Raw genomic sequence first — 20,278 nt, forward strand, 5'->3', positions numbered from 1 at the left:
ACCTTTGACTCTTGTCTGGATAACTTCTTCGAAAATGCTAGTGTTATCGAGCAGCCTGTTTGCCATTAGGCGCACGATGTACACCGTCCCGGGTTTGAGCCCATCGATTACGTGGAAACTTTGAGAAGTGTTTACAGCCTCTGAAATCCGCCAGTAACCATCACCTACACAGCCAAGCACAAGAAGTGCACAAGCAGCAAGAGTGTATTAGCATCCACGCTATCGAGAGAGAAGATAGGAAGAGTTGTTGCTAAGCTTAAGTTATTACACTTATTTGTTGTACTATATATAACTTTAAATACATTTTAAGGGAATCATGGAAATGATGGAGGTAGCCATGTTAGGCTTATAGTATATTTTTATATAAAACTTTCACAGTTGCACGTAAACATGATGCCACCTAAAAATCATGTTAACGTTCAGCAAGGCGGGGACAGGAAAAGTAGCTTACGGTTATTCATATAAGCCACATAAAGCTGCGAGTCCTGCTGCTCCTCTGTGGCAGTCCAGCTGATTTTGGCAAAGGTGTCACTCACATAGGAGCTTATGTTCAACAGGGCTGGAACTGATAAAGAGAGAAGAAAATAGGAGGAGGAAAATAAGGAGGAAAGGAAAACACAGACAGGCACAGAGAAAAGCAGATAGAAGGCAGGAAAAGAGGATTAGCAGAGGCAAATAGGTTCCCCCGCAGCTTGAGAACAGTGCAGCTTGCAGAAACCCCTTCAAGACAACAGTTCAAAAGGCAACGCTTGGCCCCAGACTTAATTGAGTGGAGCTGGATTTAGGCTCATAAAGGGTAGATATAGAGATCGTGGGCGGGAGTGACATCTAGTCTTCACTCTCTCTTAAGCAGAGCTGGCATTTCCTGACGCCCCCCCACCACGAGCTGATATCAGAATAGATTGAAAAGACTTCATGTGTCGGATTCCTTCTTTTGTTAGCTGAAAGTTGAGGTACGTGAAGATGAGATCACACGGATATCATTGGGTGTACTTGTGTGAGTGTGAGTTATATACCTAAAGGAGGATGAGTAGCATTGCCGGAGATAGAGCTGGGAAAGGAGAGAGAGCAGTTGTGGTCTGAAAGGAAACAGAAGCCTCAGATGTTAGATTCCTGCTACAACGCTGTCAGGTCTAATGCTGAATTTTGTGCAACAAGCCGGCTCTGCAGACTACACCAAGGCGGGATTGTTAGAGCAAGTGGGAAAACTAGATTAATGGCAGTAACAGTGCACTGCAAGCACAGTGCAAGTGATAGTAAACACACTGTAGTGTAGAGGGGTTTCTAAATAATGGATGTGAATTGCAAATTCAAACTGCTCTTGTCACTTTATGAGAAGATATTTTTACAATGACATGCTCCGTCTTTCCTGAACGATTATTCCGGAGTTACACAAAGTATTTTTTTCAACTCTGAAGGACAAGCTTTTCATGACAAACAACACCAACACGCCTACATCTTCGTCTACGTCTAGCACTACTTTCTATGTTAGCGCCCTACGGCGGCTACAGGCAGTGATACATACTGCTCTGAACAGGGGCCACAGCTGGAGTCGGGGACAAATCTTCAGAGGGATGAAAAGAAAATGAAATACAGCAGAAGATTACAAAAATATGGAAAGCCAGCTTTAAGGTTTATAGATCAGCCACAAACACTTGCGCATACACACACACACACACTTCAGGACACACATGTGCATGTTCATCCACACAGACAAATACGTGGGTAGGGCAACCTCGCAAAGACAATGAAATGCAGGTGGATGCCTGCATGAGTGATCTGTTTGTTATTGATGTACTGGATTTGGTGACTGGTGAAGTGCTGCACCACCAGTGGGCGGACTGCTGATTGACAATAATATCCCACAATGCAATGCACGAAAATTGTAGAAGCTGCTCAAAACTCCATCATGAGAAATTAACCACAAAATATTTGCAATTTACACAAGTCAGTAAAAATGATTGAAGCTGAAATGACTTTTTTTGGGCACATAAGAGTTAGTTATAGCAAGTTCTAAATACAACACTGACACATCACAATTTTCAAGGTGAAACAGCAAAAGGCGAATATTAAACTTAATTTGGAGGAGTGTTCGTGTCCACCTGAAGCCCTGAGCAGACATGCATCGATACATTTTATTTACTCAGTTTTTCCGTAATAATGACTTATTTGTGGTCATATTCTCAAGATCTCCACCTAGTTTTCCTGTTATCTTGGGATAACAAAGCTGCTTTTCCCATTATAAGTCATTAATTTGGCCCATTATCTCGAGATAACAAAGCTTGTTTTCTCGTGTTAATGGGATAATTTTCCAGCGATCTAGAAAACAAAAAATAGGCTGGTCACTGTGATGAAATACAGCTACTGTTACTCATCACAGTGCTATTTTCCATTACTTTTCCTTATAAAAGGGATAATACAAAATTTGATTAAAAAAACACCTGGAAACGGTCGGCATGAACATGATTATTTACTATTCTATTGCTAGGATGCAAACTGTTTGAGAACAGATTAACCTTAAAATAATAAGTGACTATAAAACCACAATTATCATAATTAGTTCTGGAGTAGTTTATGGGAGCGGCATGGCGTGGTGGTTTGCTCTGTCGCCTCACAGAAAGACGGTTTTCTTCCAGTCCAAAGTCATATAAGTTGGGTTAAATAGAGACCCTAAATTGCCCGTAGGTGTGAATGTAAGCGTGAATGTTTGTCTGTTTGTGTCAGCCCTGTGATTGACTGGCGACCTGTTGACGGTTCATCCCCTCTTTTGCCAAATGTCAGCTGGGATCGGCCTCAGCCCCCCGCGACCCTCTAAAGATAACCTGCTGCAGCTTGTGGCTGTGGGATTAGGGCCGGGGGAACTTTGTCACCTAGTACGATATTTAAGTTTTCCCTTCATTGGTATTGGTCTCATGAACTGTGTTGGTAATTTCCCAGTGATACATTGATTTTACATGGACATAATTTGCACTCTTTGATTTGATTGTTTCATAACCTGTGGTGCACATATCAGTTAATTTGTTGCTGCCCTGTGCTTGTTCTCACACTGTCTGGTGTGAATATTTTCCTCTCTCTATTGCTTTATATTGGGTGAACTCATGAAAAATTAACACTGCTGTTCTGCTCTGGTTACTCAATCCAGAGCTGATTGCAGTGAAAGTGAAGGCAGCCCTGGATAATTATGTTTCTAAGTTAACTTTCTCAAACATTAAGTTCGAGTCATTAGCAAATATGTTGGAGATAACAAGTTGGGTGTTCAAATGTTGTGTCAGGGAGCAAGTGATTTATTCTCTTGGGGAGCTGGTTATTTCTGTGGCAATGTGCTTTTTGTCATGTTTGCAGTCCGCTTTATCTCTGCTCCTTTGTTATCTCATGAGACCTGATGCAGAAGAATAGATATTCTTTCTGTGTCTGCCACAGTCTTCTGCCATGGCTGTTAGCTCTTCTCTCTCAGCTTTCCTGCTCCTCATTCTCACAGATGTGTCACACCATCCTTCTGTGTGTCTTTGTCTGTCTCTCACTTTGGCCACTCATTTGCATTACAAGCCTTTTTAACACAGACACATGGACACATCTGCTTACATCATTCTGCCTGTATCTCGTTCTGGTATCTCATGCTGCAATATGTCTGGACAATTTATAAGCCCGACAACTGTTTTTCTAACTAAATGGCAATCAGCATTTAAAGCTCATTCAGACTCAAAGGTGAAATCCAAACAGGAACAGTCGATAGCCTGGGCTTGCTTGCTTTTTTTTTCACTGTCACTCCATCACTCCTCATCAACGTCTCTCTACTCACGGTGCCCCGGCTCTGTGCTATTGGCATCCATAAATTTACTTTGCCGCATTGTGACTAACATACCCTGAGGACAGCGCTCCGAAACTGAACCATTGTACCTCCCCACTGAGCCTCTACTCAACCAGATTTACAAACAATGCACCTAATGGCTCTCAGGCTGGACATCCACCTACAAGAAGCAGAAGAGCCCCTCAAAGGAAAGATAAAAGCCAGAGAGGGATGAGTAACTTTTATTAAAACATTCAGAAGGAGTGGACACAAAGTTTGCCTTGTTCTCTTATCTTTTAACCAATGTAGGATGAAGTGTTTCAGGGACCTTGCTGTCTGAAATCCCAGCACTCATTTTCAGTGTTCATCATGTACTAATTAAATTTATGCCTGTAATGTGCCAAAGGTTGACGGGTAATGTGAGCAATCTCTAACCCAAACGGCTGAATTAGAACTAATGAAACCACAGTGTGAGGCGTCAACAACGTGTTAAACTAAAACATATAGAACCTGCAAGGCTTTACTTTATGTAAAATACGACTTAAAGCCACTACTGTTTAGAAGTTGAACATTTTTTGGCTTTGGCACCCCCTGGTGGTTTAATGAAGCGGCTGAAAATGACACATTGAATTAACTACATCAATTGTGACCAAGATTGCTCATTTTTCTCTAATAAAACAAAACCTTTTCAAAATTCCACTATAATTAATTAAATATGCCCTAATAACATGACATTAGACATACATTAGATGTAATCAATTAATGTTGTTAGAATGAAGGTTTTTCATGTAGTGTCTCAGATCAAAGTGCCTGTGTGACTGAATCATACATGGAGACCTGCAAATTGTTATTACAATAATGCTGGCCATTATGTTATGGCATTTATTAATTATTTATAAATGATTATGAATCTAATCCGTACATTATCATTACTACACATCCATGTTGTAACATATGTTATTAGGTTATATCAAAAGCACTGTATCTGAGCCCCTGTACGCATTGTTGTGGTTTTACACTCATTAGAAAACGCACAGTTCAGGACAGGGTCAAAGACGCTGCAGCAGAGGCTTCGTTCTCTGAACTTATCAGCTCATTAATTCCTCCGGCTCTGCGGCTGTAATGGATGACACCCTGAACAACAACCTGATGAACACTCAAGGTCATTAAAGGGTTGTGCAACAGAACATCAGCGTGATTTATCAACTCTATTCGAGCTCTGAAGGGATCATGTAGAGCCACTGACAGAAAATGCAGACAAGCTGGACTGCAGGTCTATGTTTAACTTATAAAGAGACCATAGATAGTTATACGTCTTCATGCACTGAGAGAAGAGCCTATTCCTCTGAGATGAGAGAAAACTGTGACAGCTGCACATTACTGTTCTCTGGATCCACTGTAAAACCTGCCCACACCTCTGACATTCACTTTTCAAACTGCACTGAATTTGCTCAGGAGTTTAAAAATACAGCTAGCATCAAAGCTTGTATAGTAGCAAGAGATGACAATCCCTGAATTCTCTCCTTCAAAACTCCGGCAGCTATGACTTTTTGTTTTGTTAATTTCAAATCTCTTTAGGTTTGAGGGTAGATCCTCCGCCTGCTGTCTTGATTCAGGTACAACTCGTGTTTTTAATGTGTCTTTAATGATGTCTAAATATGCTCTAAAAATCAAAAGCTCCTCCCATGAGACTGAGATCTTTCTGTGTTGTTTTAAGGCTTTTGCTCCTAAAAATATTTCAGGTGCGTTGGTATGAAATGTGTTCTTCTCACTTTTTATGCGTCTTTAGGTGAAGTCTTCAGAAAGTGTTATTTATTCACAGCTATGCAGAAGGCACATGACTTTACACTCAGCAGAGCCAGATGAACAAAGCTCACTCACATGCTGTCTTTCTGCTGTCAAAAATAAATAGATTAATAATATCTTTCGACAGCTCAAAGAGCTTCCACTCAGCATCAAGGCCAAGAGACGCACTATCCAACAATCTTGGGTCTGTGGTTACAGATCAAACCAGAAGCCATACTTTAAGCCTCTGTCTTTGAATTTGAACTGAGCTTTAAATCACACATCTGCCGAGCGGCCAAAATAGCATCCTTTCATCTAATCAAGTCTATGTGTCTTCCAACTTCTCATACAATGTAAGAAAAGCTGCCAGAAAACCGATACTCCCAAGCTAGCAAGCTGCCACAAAGCTAATTCATGCTTTCATCTCGAGCAGACTTTAAAAGGTATTTAAAGGATGACAATTTCTAATAATTCTGCTGCTGAACTTCAAAACTAAACTATAGAGAGGAAGTACAGCACTTTAGCTTTAGATGAGCCACACTGGCTCCTTATATCTTTAAAAAAATGTCCTTTCTCTTTAATACAAACTCGGGAACAAGCTGTTTTACAAGGGAAAATCAATAGAGGCAGCAATATGTAACAGAAAACTGATGCAAAGATCAAAATCTTTACATCAGATGATGAAAATATCGTGATTTCTATTTAGTGTGGGTCGAGCTCAGAAAACACTGGATCCCCAATTGGCACCATGCAATGAAATTCTACAATTAGACAATCGTGCCTCGTAAACACCTACTTCTTTAAAATGTCATGAAACAAGTGGGTGACAGGATTTATGTAAAATATACAAATAATATTTTAGAGCTCAGATGAAGAAACAGTGATGACATCATCAGGGGTTTGACAAACTGTCCTCCACAACCACATAAGATATTGTGTTTTTAAAGGCTATGCCCTGAAACTATGGAAAGTTTACTTTTTGGTACATTCAAATTATCATTAGTATGAATATGTCTACTTTGCATGAATGATTTCATTGCAGCCATGTCTGTTGTGTGCTACTGAATGCTTCAGAGACACTGGGTGGGTTTTTGTAACTGCACCAAATGATATCTTTCTTGCCTTCCTACCACGATGGTACATCGATTTCTACTCACGTGCTAGGGCGACGGTCCTGCCCTCCTGGGCCAGCGGGGGTCCACAACCTGCTCGAGTGCACGCACTGAGGTGGATGCGGTAGAGGCTGCCCTCCTCTAAGCCCTGGAGCCGCCACTGGGAGGTGTCAGCTCCAGTGATGTTTATCTCCTGGGAGTCAACCACCTCCAGTGTGGTCTCATTAACTATGGAGGAAGGAGAAAGATGTCAGGTCAGTTCACAAGGCATGAGTGAGCCCTCCGCAGGATAGACACGGAAAAAGTCATCACTGTTGGCTCATGTTGTATGTTAATAGAGCACAGCTATAATGAGGGTCAATGGCTGAGGGAGGGAGAAGATGAAGGGATGTCATGCTAGCTCATGCAGAAAGTGAACGCAGCAGATACAAGTCGTGACAGGTGAGCTGAGGAGGAATACATTATGGAGAGAGGCGAGAGGAGATGAAAGGAGGAGATAGAGAGCTCAAGTGGAGGGGGAGGAGGGAGAGTGTAAACAACTAGCAAAGGATGAAAAGAGGAGGAGGAGGAAGAGAGAAGAAAAAAGAAACCTGAGGAGGAGGAAATGAAGGAGATATGATGAGAGAAAAGCTGAAAAACACTACTTGAAAGGGAGAAAAAATTACACAAACAGGTGGGAGAGGCAGAAGTAACACAAAGAGACAAAAGAAAAAAAACATAAGGCGGGAACACTAGAGGGAAATCAGAAGAGTCACAATCACAAGCAGCATAATGTATCACCAAACTTGCATAATAGATCAAAGTACAGTATGTGTGCAGACTGTAGAAACTACAACAATTCTCCTGCAGCCCCCCAAGGTTTATCACATTACTGTGCCAATGTCGAAATGCAGGTAAGAAGTGAAACTGTGCCAAGCCGGCTGTGCCACCTCGGAGGGATGTTGTTTGTTTGCAGCAGAGAAAAGTGGAAATGTCATGTATTTGGACATCAACAGATTATACTTAAAGTAATTAAGAAGCAATTCATGACTCAACTGTATGTTCACTCTATGCTTATGGTACTAAATGCTGGACTACAAGCATAGAATTAGCAGATATTTCAAATACGCTTGAGTTTCATGGTGAATCAGTTCAGTCGAAAAATCTCCAACACCCACAGCCTGCATTGTGTGGGAATATCTGTGTAGAGTCTGACATCTGATATGGGAAAAGGCAGAAAGGAAAGGGGGACAGAGTGTATTGAAGAGCCGGCCAGACTCTGTGGGTGCTGGTGGAGGCGGCAAAGGGCTGTCTCTGCCTTCACATTTTACACAAAAGATTTCAGAAATGTCAGCCAACGAGAGTGTGGGCTTTGAAAACAGAGGAAGCGTAATGAAAGCCCCTCACTCACTTGTTCACCCGAACCGTTCTCAAGCTTAAAGGCGGGGCGTTTCTTTGCAAGAAGAAATGCTTCAGAGAGATAAATGCTAAAGAAATTTGTACAAGCGGCGTCGGCAGTACTTGTGTAAATGATCGTCTTTAGAGAAGAACCTGCGGTCCAGGAGGAGACCAGATAAGAAACAGTGAGGAAACTGTCAAACTATAATCTTTGGTAGCCTGCACAATTGGGGCTGTCGCAGTTCAGTGTCAAACAGTGCAACCTAGTGTCTGGTATGATAACACAAAATGGAGAGGAAAGGGAAGATAGTGTATGAACTATGTTTTCTGGTTTATCAAATAGACATCAAAGTATCCCAGATCCACCCCCTCCTTGCTTCCTCCTCTCCGACCTGATCTGTTCCCACCTAATGTGCAATAAAACCACAGCTACACTCCTGCTCACACCTCGCCCACAATGCCTCATACTACAAGTACTGCGCTACGGCAAAGGCAAATATATTAATGAAAAACCTGGCATAGAGAAAAAGGTCTACGCTGTGTAAGTCAGTATGCATTTATTCATTGTGTGTATACATACGGAGGTGGTGCTGCAGGTAGTAACCGGTGAGGATGCCGTTTGGTTTCAGCGGTGGGCCCCACACCAGCAGGATGGAGTCTGTCTGAGCGTTGGAGGCGGTCAGGATGGGCACTTGATTAGGAACTAAAATGACAATAATGTTAATGCATTTCCTGTAAAGAGAACTTCTGTAGCAGCATGTGTGCCAGTCATGTCCAAAATAATAACTATATAAATGTATTTCTCTCATGTAAAGTTTTCTTTCTGTGAAGCTTTCTTTACCTTTTTCTGAATTTAGAAACAAACACTGCATTAATGTAGCATACACAGTTTGCCTGTTTTAGGTGGCTTTTTCACCTCACAAGGCTGCAACACAGAGCAGAGCAATTATAGTTTTTGCATGAATCAGGCTACCTTTGATGACTTCTTCTCCCTCACATTTTCTTGAGGCTACACACTGTACTGGAGCTACTTAATTCAAATATCGCCTCAAGACACATTTTGAGATATAAACAATCCTAAAATATTTTTCCACTTATGTTTCTTGAAATCGACTATCCCTCTCCATCTCTGAAGTGTAAATGCTGGGCCATTTATGTGCTCTGGTGGTGTCAACATCACACAGGGTCATGATTGATCTCCAAACCAGTTGATTTGTGATGTCAAAAATCCTGCCTTTGGATACATAAATCTAGATGTCAGGTGAGCACAGAGAAGTTTTCCTCCTTTGGCAGATTATTTGAAAACAGTCAAAACAGCCTTCAAGTGTCAACCCTCGCCCATTTTTTATTCTGCATAGCAAAGCACAAACATTGTAGTAAAGTAACAATAGGCCAAACACACTTTAATTTAAATGAAAAGTTTGCTTTCGTGTCTGAGTCACTTTAAATGCACTTTGTATTTGTCTTCAAGCTTGAGTTTAGTTTTTGTTTTTTTGTACCAAACACAATTATTCATTAGTGTGTGAGAAGCACTTGTATGTTGTTTGTGTCGCCTCACCTCCCTCTGGAGTGCTGAAGGCGACCGGGTCACTGTTGGGTCCATTGCCCTTCTTGTTGAAAACGTTGACAGTGAGTCTGTACTCGGAGAAAGGCTCTAGGTGCGGCACGATGGCATTATTCCTCTTCCCGGGAAAAGACAGGGAGTGACGCTCATCTAAAATCTTGTCAGGAGTCAGCAGATTTCGTTTTCTCAACCAGTGAACCTGTGAGAGGAGAGTAATGGACAATGATGAACAAGTCTGAACAGACCGCAGAAATGAGGTAGAAAAGAAGAAGGACATAGAGGAAGGCAGAACAGTAAAACAGCATATATTGAGGAGCAGCAGGTCATGACTGCTTTCCCCTTTAATAAGACAGATATCTGAATTCCGACATTACATGTGAGCTTTGAATCTTAAAAGGTGTGTGATACATTTCTACTTTACACAATCACTGTTCCAGCTGAATAATTTTTCTGACAAAACCTAAAGAGATGACTGTGAGAAGTAAGGGAAAAAGTGCCAAAAAGTTCCCTTTCAGTCGATTCAGTGGTATAACACATACAGCATGGGACATCGCACCCCCGCATGGCCTTACTGGAAAGACTCTATTCTAAGTTCACGAACACCCAGTCAGCAGCTTTCTTTTTTCAGGTTGAAAATAAGTCAGTTTGGAGACAAGCACATCTCTGCTCTGAGCACAGAGTGGCTGATTTCAGCTCCTGACTCCATTTCAGTAGGGACACAAACTGCGTTTACAGATTACACAGGTAGTAGGCATAAAGACATATATGATAGGGATTGCTGTAGTGCGGTTTGGGATGTTAAAGATGCTGGACTTGTTAAATCTGTACTGTGGTGCAGTTTTTATTTTCAGTCTCTCAGAGTCCATCATGTCCCAGGCCACCTGAACCAAGGGGTGGACCGTCAGAGAGTGGAGTGGTTACTTAAACAATAGGAACGTTTCGGCAGCGGATCGTTTGGTCTCTTTGCCTCTGGGACAAATACCCACTGCCCCTGTCCTTTTCCAGAACGAACCAAAACACACCTCTCAGAATAGTTACTCCTGTATGCATTTCCCCAGGTGGAAATGATACTGCCTGTTCTGGAGAGGGTGTTCTGGCAGAACTTGTCCCTGATCCTGGTGGCCCCTTGGTGGCCAGCGAGGGCATGGTATGCCGAGATAATCAGTCTGCTGGCAGCGAGGCCCCGGCAGCTTCTCTCAGCAGGGACCTCCTCTCTTTGGCAGGGGAAGAGGTCAATTATCCACACCCAGAGCTGTGACGGCTGCATGCCTACCTTCTGAGAGGTCAAATTTAAAAGCTTACGGTTTGCCCATGAGTTTTGGTTGCAATAATCCAAAGTCCGAGGGCATCATCCACTTGAGGCCTATAAATAGCGGGCACTCGAACAGTGGTGGAAGTGCCTAGTGTACTCCTGTTAGTGCTCCATTGTTGTTTTAATGTTCCTTCAGGAGCTGCAAGATGAGGGTCCCTCCTTTTCCATGATTAAGATCGTTTTAGCAGCTATATTTGCCTGTCATGTTAGCTTTGATGAGTGACACCAGGCGCTCACCCTCTTGCCGTTTGTTTTTTAAAAGGAGCCTGCTGACTGAGGCCAGTGGTTTAAACAAGTGTCCCCTCATGAGATTTGGCATTGATGCCTGCTGCTTTGTAAATGTATTCTATACAAGACTGCAATACTTCTTGGTATGACCTCGACAAAGCGGCGGGGCGACCTTTATGCTTTGTTTGTGCATCCCACTTGTACGCAGTTCCCTTTATATGGCTCCGAGGTTATATTATGCCTGAATGCAGCGTATTTGCTTACAATATCCCTGCAGCCTAAAGCTATGGCTTTTGAGCTCTGGAGCTTTTGCTCTCCTTTTGCATTGGAGGTGCAAAAGGAGGAGGTTGCTGTCACTGTTTCCAGTAGGCGTAGCACACACATACATAGACTGCACCTGTGACCAGCTTTTTGTCTTTTTTGCTAACCCAGCAAGGAGAAAATCCCTGTCTAAACAGTGGCTTTCCACTTGTGGAAGTCATCTCCCCAGTTTAGTGTTCAGACATGTTTTAAAGGGCTAACTATAAGGAATATCTGTTCTACTACTAGCTGGACATCACGGCTGTAATAAAGGTTTCATTCATTCAGCTGGTGGCACTTGGTGAATAAACACGTTTTCAGTCAGTAATGTACCTCTGTCCTCTCCTTCAGGGAATAGAAGTTATAGTCGTAACATTTCATTATTCTATCCTTCGCTGATGATGCACTGCTGTTTCTCCACTAACTAATGTAGAAATCCTTCCACCAGAAAAGAAACACTGTTCAGGAGAGGGTCATGAGGGAAGTTTGGAAGCCTCCCAAGTCACAAAATCTTACCCAGTTATATGGAATAATTCTTCATTATGAGCTTATCACTATAATGACCACTATAATGTCCCTGGCAGATATCAATGTGTCAAAATGTAACTGACATTTAGTTTTTTTAGTAAGACTTTAATGCTTACTGTCCTGTCCAACTAACTACTCAGCATTACATAGTCACACAATTATGGAACTTTGCTTTAAAAATACCTATTTAAGGAACTTTTTTGGGTCTCTGTCTCAGCTGTATCCTACCCCCCCAAAAAGTTACTTTGACCTTTCTGTATTGGTTGAAAAGGGCACTTATAAAATAGCAAACAGGAGTGGTGAGTGGTGCCTCACACACTGAAGACAGGTTAGTTAAGAAAGGGGAATAAAGAACATATCTAATATAATAGTACTTATAAATGTTATGCGCTAGAATAAAGATCTCATTGGTGGTCAACAGGTAATCCAGGTTAGGATTATTTTGACCCTTTAAATTAACATATCAAATCAAAGCAGGTATTATAAAGCAAAAACTATTTCCAGTCTGCTGTCTGTCTGGAATTATAAAAAATAATGTCATTATTTAAAAAAAGTATTAATACTTAATTATTCCACTTCACCAGAATTATCGAGTAACTAACGGCAGATCACAACCCTTACACCAGTATTTTCTGGATACACTCAGTCATTATCAGGTGAGTATGGCTCATATAATTACATATTTCATGATATATATATAGATATAGATATATATAACTTTAATTACCTCTATGTATCTACTTCATGTAAACCCTAACTAATTACTAATTGCTTTTGCTTTAAATTGCTGTTTAAAGTTGCTCTGTTGCATTGAAAATTTTCAGATAAACAGCGTAGGCTGAAAGAAATCACCTTTCAGGGCCATGAAAACTTACATTGTAGCCCCCGAGATGACCTCTCACTGTGGCGTGTGGTACTGGGGTCCAGCTAACTCTCAGAACAGTTGTGTTGATCACCTCCACTGCTACGTCCCGCGGTGCTGCAGTTGGGACTGAATAACACACAGAGGAAGGTCAGGAACACAGACGTACCGCAAACAACAGTCCACCTTTGTGGAGACTCTTTAACACTACCATAAAAAATGTATGAAGCAAAACAAACTGAAAATATAAAGTAAGTAAAACAATAAAATAGCCCTGCAGGACAAAAACAGCTTAAATAGATGGTCAGACAGAAGAGCTCATTCTTTCGATTTAGGCATTGCAGAAATGATCTGATGCTGGTGAACATAGTAAATAAAAACACTGATGCTGGTAGATCAGCGTAAATGTGCACACACATATCCTCGCCTGGAAACCAAATGTGGCAGCTTTGTTCAAAACTGTATTTTTTCTTCTTGAAGCAGAGACAAATACAAAACCAAACATTAAATGGAAATGCTCTTCCTATGTTCTGCTCTACATGTTACCGTATTGGTTGTAGGAAAGGAAGGAAGCACAGCAGACGCTAGAGAGAGGAGAAGACGTTGTGCCCCAGCAGGCCTATATCTCAAAGTTTTTGGTGATCTGTCAAATCTCCCACAGCTTGAGACAGAAGTGGAAATTTGACATCCATCTGCCCTACAAAGGTTATCTGCCTCCTGCTGGATTTAGCAAAAGTGTTTTTTGTTGTCAGAGGGGAGGAAAAGTCACTACTGCACACCTGCACAGGGTCAACATCACAGGCAAAAGGAGAAAAAGAAAGAACTTAACCTGACACATTTTCCCGCAGACAATGCCAAAAGATGACTGAAGACAGGGTGGGATACGGTAACACAAAGAGTTCACAGTAAGTCAGAAGAACAACAACAGCTACATGTGCTACTTCAGCCTCAGGGTATGTTTGAAATGAAGCAGCAGAGTTGAAGCAAGTTGCATATAAACATAAATCAACTATATTAAACATATAAATAATAGGAAGGAGTAAGTAAATAACTTACCATCTTCTCCAGAGTAACCAGTAACAACTTTAGGCTCTGGTCCCCAGCCGTGGCTGTTCCTGCTCTGAATCTTGATCTCGTAGGGGATGAAGGTGGACGTGTTCCTCACCACAAAGGAGTGTCTCTTGACCAGATGCCAACTCCAATCATCTTCCACCTCGAGCCTCCTGTAGCTCACCTTGTATTCAAGGCCTGGGCCATTGTGTTCGATTGGCAGTAGCGGCTAGGATGCGGATGAAATATTGACTGACGCTTCTGGAGTACAATATTATACAGTAGATACATACTGTATGTTCTTTTTCTTACCTCCCAGCTGATGTCCATTTGATGAGGAAGATGGCCATGAATTTTTATATTTTCTGGGTTCCTATCAGGAGCTTTGAAGCGATGGAGCATTATAAGATATTTACAAATAAAATACAATATTTTATACATAATGCATATTCAAATGTGCCAAGGTTATGCAGCAACTCATGCCTCAGCTGATACCAAAGCGCATAAATTGCTCTGAGATCCCAAAATATCCACAACCCCTACTGCTACAAAGTTCATTGGCCAAAGCCCACCCTCTCCACACGACACCTCTCTGAACTTTTCAATAGAAATGTTAAAACTTTGCATGCTACACTATCGACAGATAACCACGGCAGAAAATGTTAATTAAAGGGAGCCGGTCTCACCGGCAGGGGGTGTTTTGTATCTCTCAGTGGGCCCACTAGGGGGTCCAGGTCCAACGGCATTAACAGCATACACTCTGAACTGGTAGTTGAGGTGCCCGTGTAGTGCCAGCTCGGCTGTTGCCTGGTTACCAGGGACTTTCTGCAGCTCCTTCCACCTGCCAGGCTCCCATTGGCTCTCCTCATACTCCACTATAAACTCTGTGCTCATAGAGGAGAGAAGAGACGTACACATTCAGTAATACCCGTGCGAGTTATAATCTCAAATGGTATCTACATAGGCTATCTACAATACATGTTGAACACTATCACTGGACCATTCAAGGATTACTTTAAAACTCTGATAAAACATGTTCGTTTTTTGCTTTTGTTCTGGGAGATAATTGGGGGAGGATTGATAAGACTCCATGTTTGTGGATTTAGTTAAAGCTGGAGTCAGGAGTGAGTATCTTAGTTTAGAAAAAGGGATGTTTGCTGGCATTTTTTAAAGGACTTTCAGAGAGCAAGCTCGCTGTTTCCCTCTTCATCCAGTCCTTTGCCAAATGAACCAAATCTGCAGCTCCCCTTGGCTATTTGAAGCTTCAAAGAGAGTTTCAGCTTATCGTTTCTTTGTTTGGCCCCCAACTTTTCTGTTCACCGCTCTCGTATGCTATATCAGCAACAGCAAGTGGCCGACTGGTGAAAATTGTGAAGCATTCAACAGCTCAAGAGATTAACAATTTCCCTCAGGAGTTGGTGAAGACCAAAAACAGAGCTGTGAATTATATGAAGTTGCTCAATAGCTACTGTATGTTTAAATAGGCAACTGTATTTAAACAAACTAAAGGGTCATGTATGTCTGTTTATACACGTTCATCCAAACTATAACTACTGTTTGCCAAAATACCCAAATGCACAGCTTCACCTTTGTTCCTAAGAAGACACATGTATAAAGTAGGTATGAAACCCTACATCTGTTAGCATGTAGAAAATGGGGATGATTCATGCATATCAAAAATATTAGTCCTCTATATGACATACCTATGTAGAAATACATAGGTATCATATACATATCGTATTGAGAATAACTTATGTGTAAACAGGGGTGATTTCAATCACAGCTGAAGCTTTAAGCAATTGCACATGAATTACACTAAAGAGCAGCTCCAGTCATGTTTTAAGACATACAAAATGCTCTGCTTGAAATAATAAATTGTGTCTGATATGTTTTTTCTGCAAAATATGTTTTATTACCTTGTAAAATGCCCAAGGCATCTCCTCCTTCTCCCTCATTAAATATCCAGAATTTGCATAGTTACACTATGTACTACGTTTCTCCTTTCATAAAATAACAGCCAAAAAGTAAACACGTCTCTGACATCGTTTAGCGGCAACTTGTTGAAACTTAGCTAGCTTGAAATGTAGTAATTAGTAATAGTAACGTTAATGTTAGTAGGCAGTAGTGAGTTTGCAAAAATGACGGTACAGCTGGCTTGCGCATCGCCTAAGTGGTTGCCATGGGTTGCACATAATGATATGCATAGCGTCGCCCCGTCCATTAACGAGATTAGCTCCTTAGGTTTGTGATGTCTCAAACCTGCCAATCTGAAAACTTGTTGTTCAGCCTGTCCTTGGTACACTGCAGTTTAAAAGCAGACAGGCCCTGATATGTTGTCCTTGATATGTCTTGCAGCACATGAAAAACACCACATGGAGATGTTTACAAGGTTAAACACTTGATTTTCACTGAAGGGGGGCTTTAAATTATATTCAACACACATCCAACTGGTGCTCACAGCCAAACAGTGTGATTCACAGATATCATTTAAAAAGAGCAACACTGATGTCTGTTACTCCTAGATGTTCAATTAAACAAATAAAACGAGCACACGTTTCAGTCAAACAAAAGATCTTCATCTGGCATGTCTGTTCTAATTTATGATCATAGAAACACATCAAAGAAACATTACAAAAGAACAGGTTTATCAGCTGATCTAAATTCTTCTCATCTCTTGCTTCTAAAAATAATTCAGTCCCGTTTTGAAGCATAAATGAGACACCATCGTCCGTGCCAAGATCATCAGCACTTCACAGCTATTTGCAGCCATCGCTTGTTTAAGAACTTTAGAGAGCACTCATCAGTGATCACAGCTGCTGAATCTGTTCACGCTCCTTTAAGCAACAGAGGAGACATGACAGCATTAAGAGATGCACAGTACCTGAATTAGAACTTGCGTTTTAGATCAATTCTAAGTTTTTTTTAGAGTTCGCAAGTGATTCAGTTCAAACTATCTCTGTGCAAGAGATCCACTGAACAAAGTCAGTTGATGGCACAGAGTCAAGTTCCTGGGTAATATGTGTGCAGGTAGGTGTGTTTATACTTTTATATGGGCAATTACGTGTATTGTCTCTAAAGTGATTGAAGAACATAATTAGCTTCGGTTGGAATCTATTCTATTCAGCCTGGTAGGGTTGGCCAGAGTTGACATGGACGCAGAAGCCTAATAAACTTGCTTTCATTATTTTGTAATTGAGCCATAAGTAAATAATAAGTACATCATTATGAAGGCTATAAACTGTAGAGTGTGTTTACCTACAATCACAACACTAATCTGTATACAAGCAACTGTTGATGATCTCTGAGTGTTTTTCTGTTGCATTATTTAGCACCACCTCCACCAACTCTCACACTTTCTTCTTCTCCTGCTTTAACTTTTACCTGCTACAGAGCTGTTGTGATCACTTCCAGGCACCCATGAGAGGCTAACATTCCTCGGACCCCCAAGTTCAGATATCTCTACATTTTTTGGAGCATCTGGAACGTCTGCAACACAAAACACATTCATCAAATTTAGAGGCAACAGTCATTTTCTAAAGCAAACCTCATGGGCTCAAACATGACAATGAAATCCACACCAAAATGCACAAGCCTGTTTTTAAATAATGCATGACACTGTCTATATTATATAGAAAAGTCCTTTCTCTGACTGTGTGATAAATAATAAATGATATTCGGTACTATATTATTTACAGAACTCTCTTACCCAGTATGGTGAGTAGTGCAGTGGCGTTGACCTCATCGAGGCTTGTTCTAGCAATGCATGTGTACATTCCCTGATCACTCAGGTTTACGTTCATAATCTTCAGCATGCTTTCGTCCACCGAGTATCTGAAAATTTTCAGAGTATAGCTGGAATATTACTCAGTGAGGATATAAAGCAATTTTACCAAGGCTTAAAAACTCTTTATGTTGTTCTTGATTTTAATAAAAGAAAAAAAATTGAACATTTTCTACGCCTTAGTCTAGATCTGTATTACAAAGGTACATGTCGATAACCACACAAGGCTCTTTAGTTTTATGCGTCCCAGATTTTTTCATTCAATTAAGTGCAGTGGTTTGTGCAATGGCCTAGTTTTCCAAACACTGTTACTAAAACTGTAACACTTTTGTAGAGGTGATAAATCCATTCATCAAGCAGACAAAAGTCTAACAACACCCCCAGTCTTCGCCCCCCTCCACTGATCAGGATAAGGACAAAAGCTTTTGGGACTTTCAATGTATTTTTTTCTTCTCTAGCTTTAGCATGGAGATAAAGACTTAAACAAAAGCGCACCTGGAAACTAATAGAAACACGATCAAACCAAAGCAACCCACCTGGAGTTTCCCTCAAAGGATTGTGGGATCTCCTCCCCATCCTTCCTCCACACCACCTCGAAGGTGTCCTGCAGGCTTTCAGAATACTCTGCCTGGCATATCAACTGCGCTGTAGTCCCACTGATGATCTGCATGTCCTGAGGTGGATTTACTATTCTAGTCGGGTCTAAAGATGAAAAATAAAGTCAGGGACAAAAGCACAAACATAAAACAGATGAGATAGAGATATTTGTCTTGTTGGCCGGAGGCAGAGGAAATAAATATTCATAACTCCTAAATGCTTCAAATAAGATGCGAATATTTGAAGTTGAACCAGATTATATACTTCATAAAATCTGCCTCTCAGGTTAGTGATATGAGTAATCAAAAAAGACATTTCTTGTTCAACAGTTCTCCGTGGTAATTTGCATTTATTTAAGTCCATGAAAAATATGCTTCTAAATTTGTTCCACCACATTATTATATATGCCCACAACATCAAGGATAAACGACCTAAAGCCTAGATGCTCTGATATTTATTTGCTATTCAACACAAGCTAAGACCTTACAGAGGCAGACCACCTAGTTTAAAGGGCTCATAAAGCCACACAGGGTTTTTATATGTGGTTTTGCATACGAGCCTAGGCTTCTATTAAACAAATGACCTGCAAAAAGCTCAGTCATGTGTCAGTAAAAGTGTGTTTATAGTACAACCACACTGACCTGAACTTTAAAGGGTCAGTTCACTTGAATAACAAAAAAACTTTTTCCCCCACCCCCGGTCCAGCCAAGCAGATCATTTGAAAACAGTTTGTCATTTTGGAGGACTGGCCTTGTAATGACTAATCGTGTGCAGTGACTTGTACAACTCCTGTGTAAGAAAGCAGTAATCATGTTGTTTAGATACCTTTCACATGCAGCTTAGCAATGATAGCTGACTCGCCCTCCCTGCTAATTGCAACACACACATAATTCCCATCGTCGTCGTATTCTGCGTTGATGATTTGCAAAGATCCGTTTTGGTGTTCAAAAAATCGTTCCCCCACGAGGGTTTCATGAGTCCCATCTTTGGTCCTGGAAGAGAAAGTTGTCACATTTCTATTAGAGTGTCTGTACAATTTAGACAACACTTACATAAAGGGGGGAATTCACTAAGAATGAATTGCAGCCACTGAGAGCTCAATAAATTGCGCATCAGTTCCCCCCGCTATCTGCTCCCTCTCAAGGTCCGATTCACAAAGCAAATTGCACTGATGATATTCAAGCGCAAACACAGTCATAAAAATTTGCAGATTGGTGCAGTTTGCTGTTGCTTTGCGCCTGACTGTGGAGAGAAGCTGTCTGCACCTCCACTCTCTGCTGTGCGGTGCTGCAGGCATCAGTTGAGTGCACACTGACCGATCTCAACTTCATGCACGGATCACTGGTGAGCAGGAAGAGGAGGAGGCAGCTCTTTTAACAGTTTATTGTAAAGTCCAGACTCAACAGGTGTTTACCTGTTTAACTATTCAAACGGAGCATAATTTTTTTAAATGAGCGTGCAACAGCAGCTCATCCATATAATTATCCACGTAATGGCTTCAAAGTGTGCCCATGTGCCGGGGTTGAGCCTCGCACAGCCCCAAACTGATTGGTCCCCCGATTATAATAATAATGACAATTTATTATTGACGGGTTGTTTTTACAGACAAACACATTTTTTGATCATACAAAAGGTGAAATTGTCATTGTTGATCACTGAAAACTCAGAGCGTGACAGCCTTTATAATACTGCACCGCAGTTACCACCAGCTCTCTGCAGGCGGTAATATTTTCTCTCTATCTGCGCAGTGCTGTTAGCGCTGGCCTTTGTGAATAAGGTGCTTTTTGCCACAAGGCTCATTTGCATAGAAAGGAGCTAAATTTGTTTTGCCCCGAATGTTTGCATAATGAGTACTTTAAATATGCACAAACAGCACCGGAGCACAGAGACGCTGTTTGAGGTGCATTCAACCCTCTGCATGTGCTTGGAGAATGAGTCTTTTTGTGTCATTTGCACAGGTTTAGCGGGCGCAAAGGTCGCGCAATCCTTTAGTGA

At 41.3% G+C, this 20,278-nt stretch overlaps 1 protein-coding gene across 3 annotated transcripts in view; it reads right to left on the reverse strand.

Moving 5' to 3' along the window:
• Nucleotides 1–20,278, reverse strand: part of chl1a (cell adhesion molecule L1-like a) — a 58,266-nt gene that overhangs the window by 8,040 nt on the left and 29,948 nt on the right. For 2 of the 3 annotated variants that reach the window (XM_069659767.1, XM_069659766.1), the window contains exons 14-24: nucleotides 19,109–19,275; nucleotides 18,223–18,388; nucleotides 17,612–17,736; nucleotides 17,287–17,391; nucleotides 14,592–14,789; nucleotides 14,218–14,288; nucleotides 13,912–14,134; nucleotides 12,869–12,984; nucleotides 9,620–9,824; nucleotides 8,642–8,764; nucleotides 6,730–6,912 (exon numbers count right to left, since the gene is read on the reverse strand). In XM_069659767.1, the coding sequence (XP_069515868.1) occupies nucleotides 6,730–6,912; nucleotides 8,642–8,764; nucleotides 9,620–9,824; nucleotides 12,869–12,984; nucleotides 13,912–14,134; nucleotides 14,218–14,288; nucleotides 14,592–14,789; nucleotides 17,287–17,391; nucleotides 17,612–17,736; nucleotides 18,223–18,388; nucleotides 19,109–19,275 (1,682 nt within the window). Of the gene's footprint in view, nucleotides 1–2; nucleotides 165–451; nucleotides 566–1,525; nucleotides 1,565–6,729; nucleotides 6,913–8,641; nucleotides 8,765–9,619; nucleotides 9,825–12,868; nucleotides 12,985–13,911; nucleotides 14,135–14,217; nucleotides 14,289–14,591; nucleotides 14,790–17,286; nucleotides 17,392–17,611; nucleotides 17,737–18,222; nucleotides 18,389–19,108; nucleotides 19,276–20,278 lie in introns of all 3 variants that reach the window. The other variant, XM_069659765.1, reaches the window with a different exon arrangement.

The sequence above is a fragment of the Semicossyphus pulcher genome, unplaced genomic scaffold, assembly GCF_022749685.1.
Source record: "Semicossyphus pulcher isolate SPU_LCO1_2020_fin unplaced genomic scaffold, fSemPul1.0.p SCAF_13, whole genome shotgun sequence".
Taxonomy (NCBI): domain Eukaryota; kingdom Metazoa; phylum Chordata; class Actinopteri; order Labriformes; family Labridae; genus Semicossyphus; species Semicossyphus pulcher.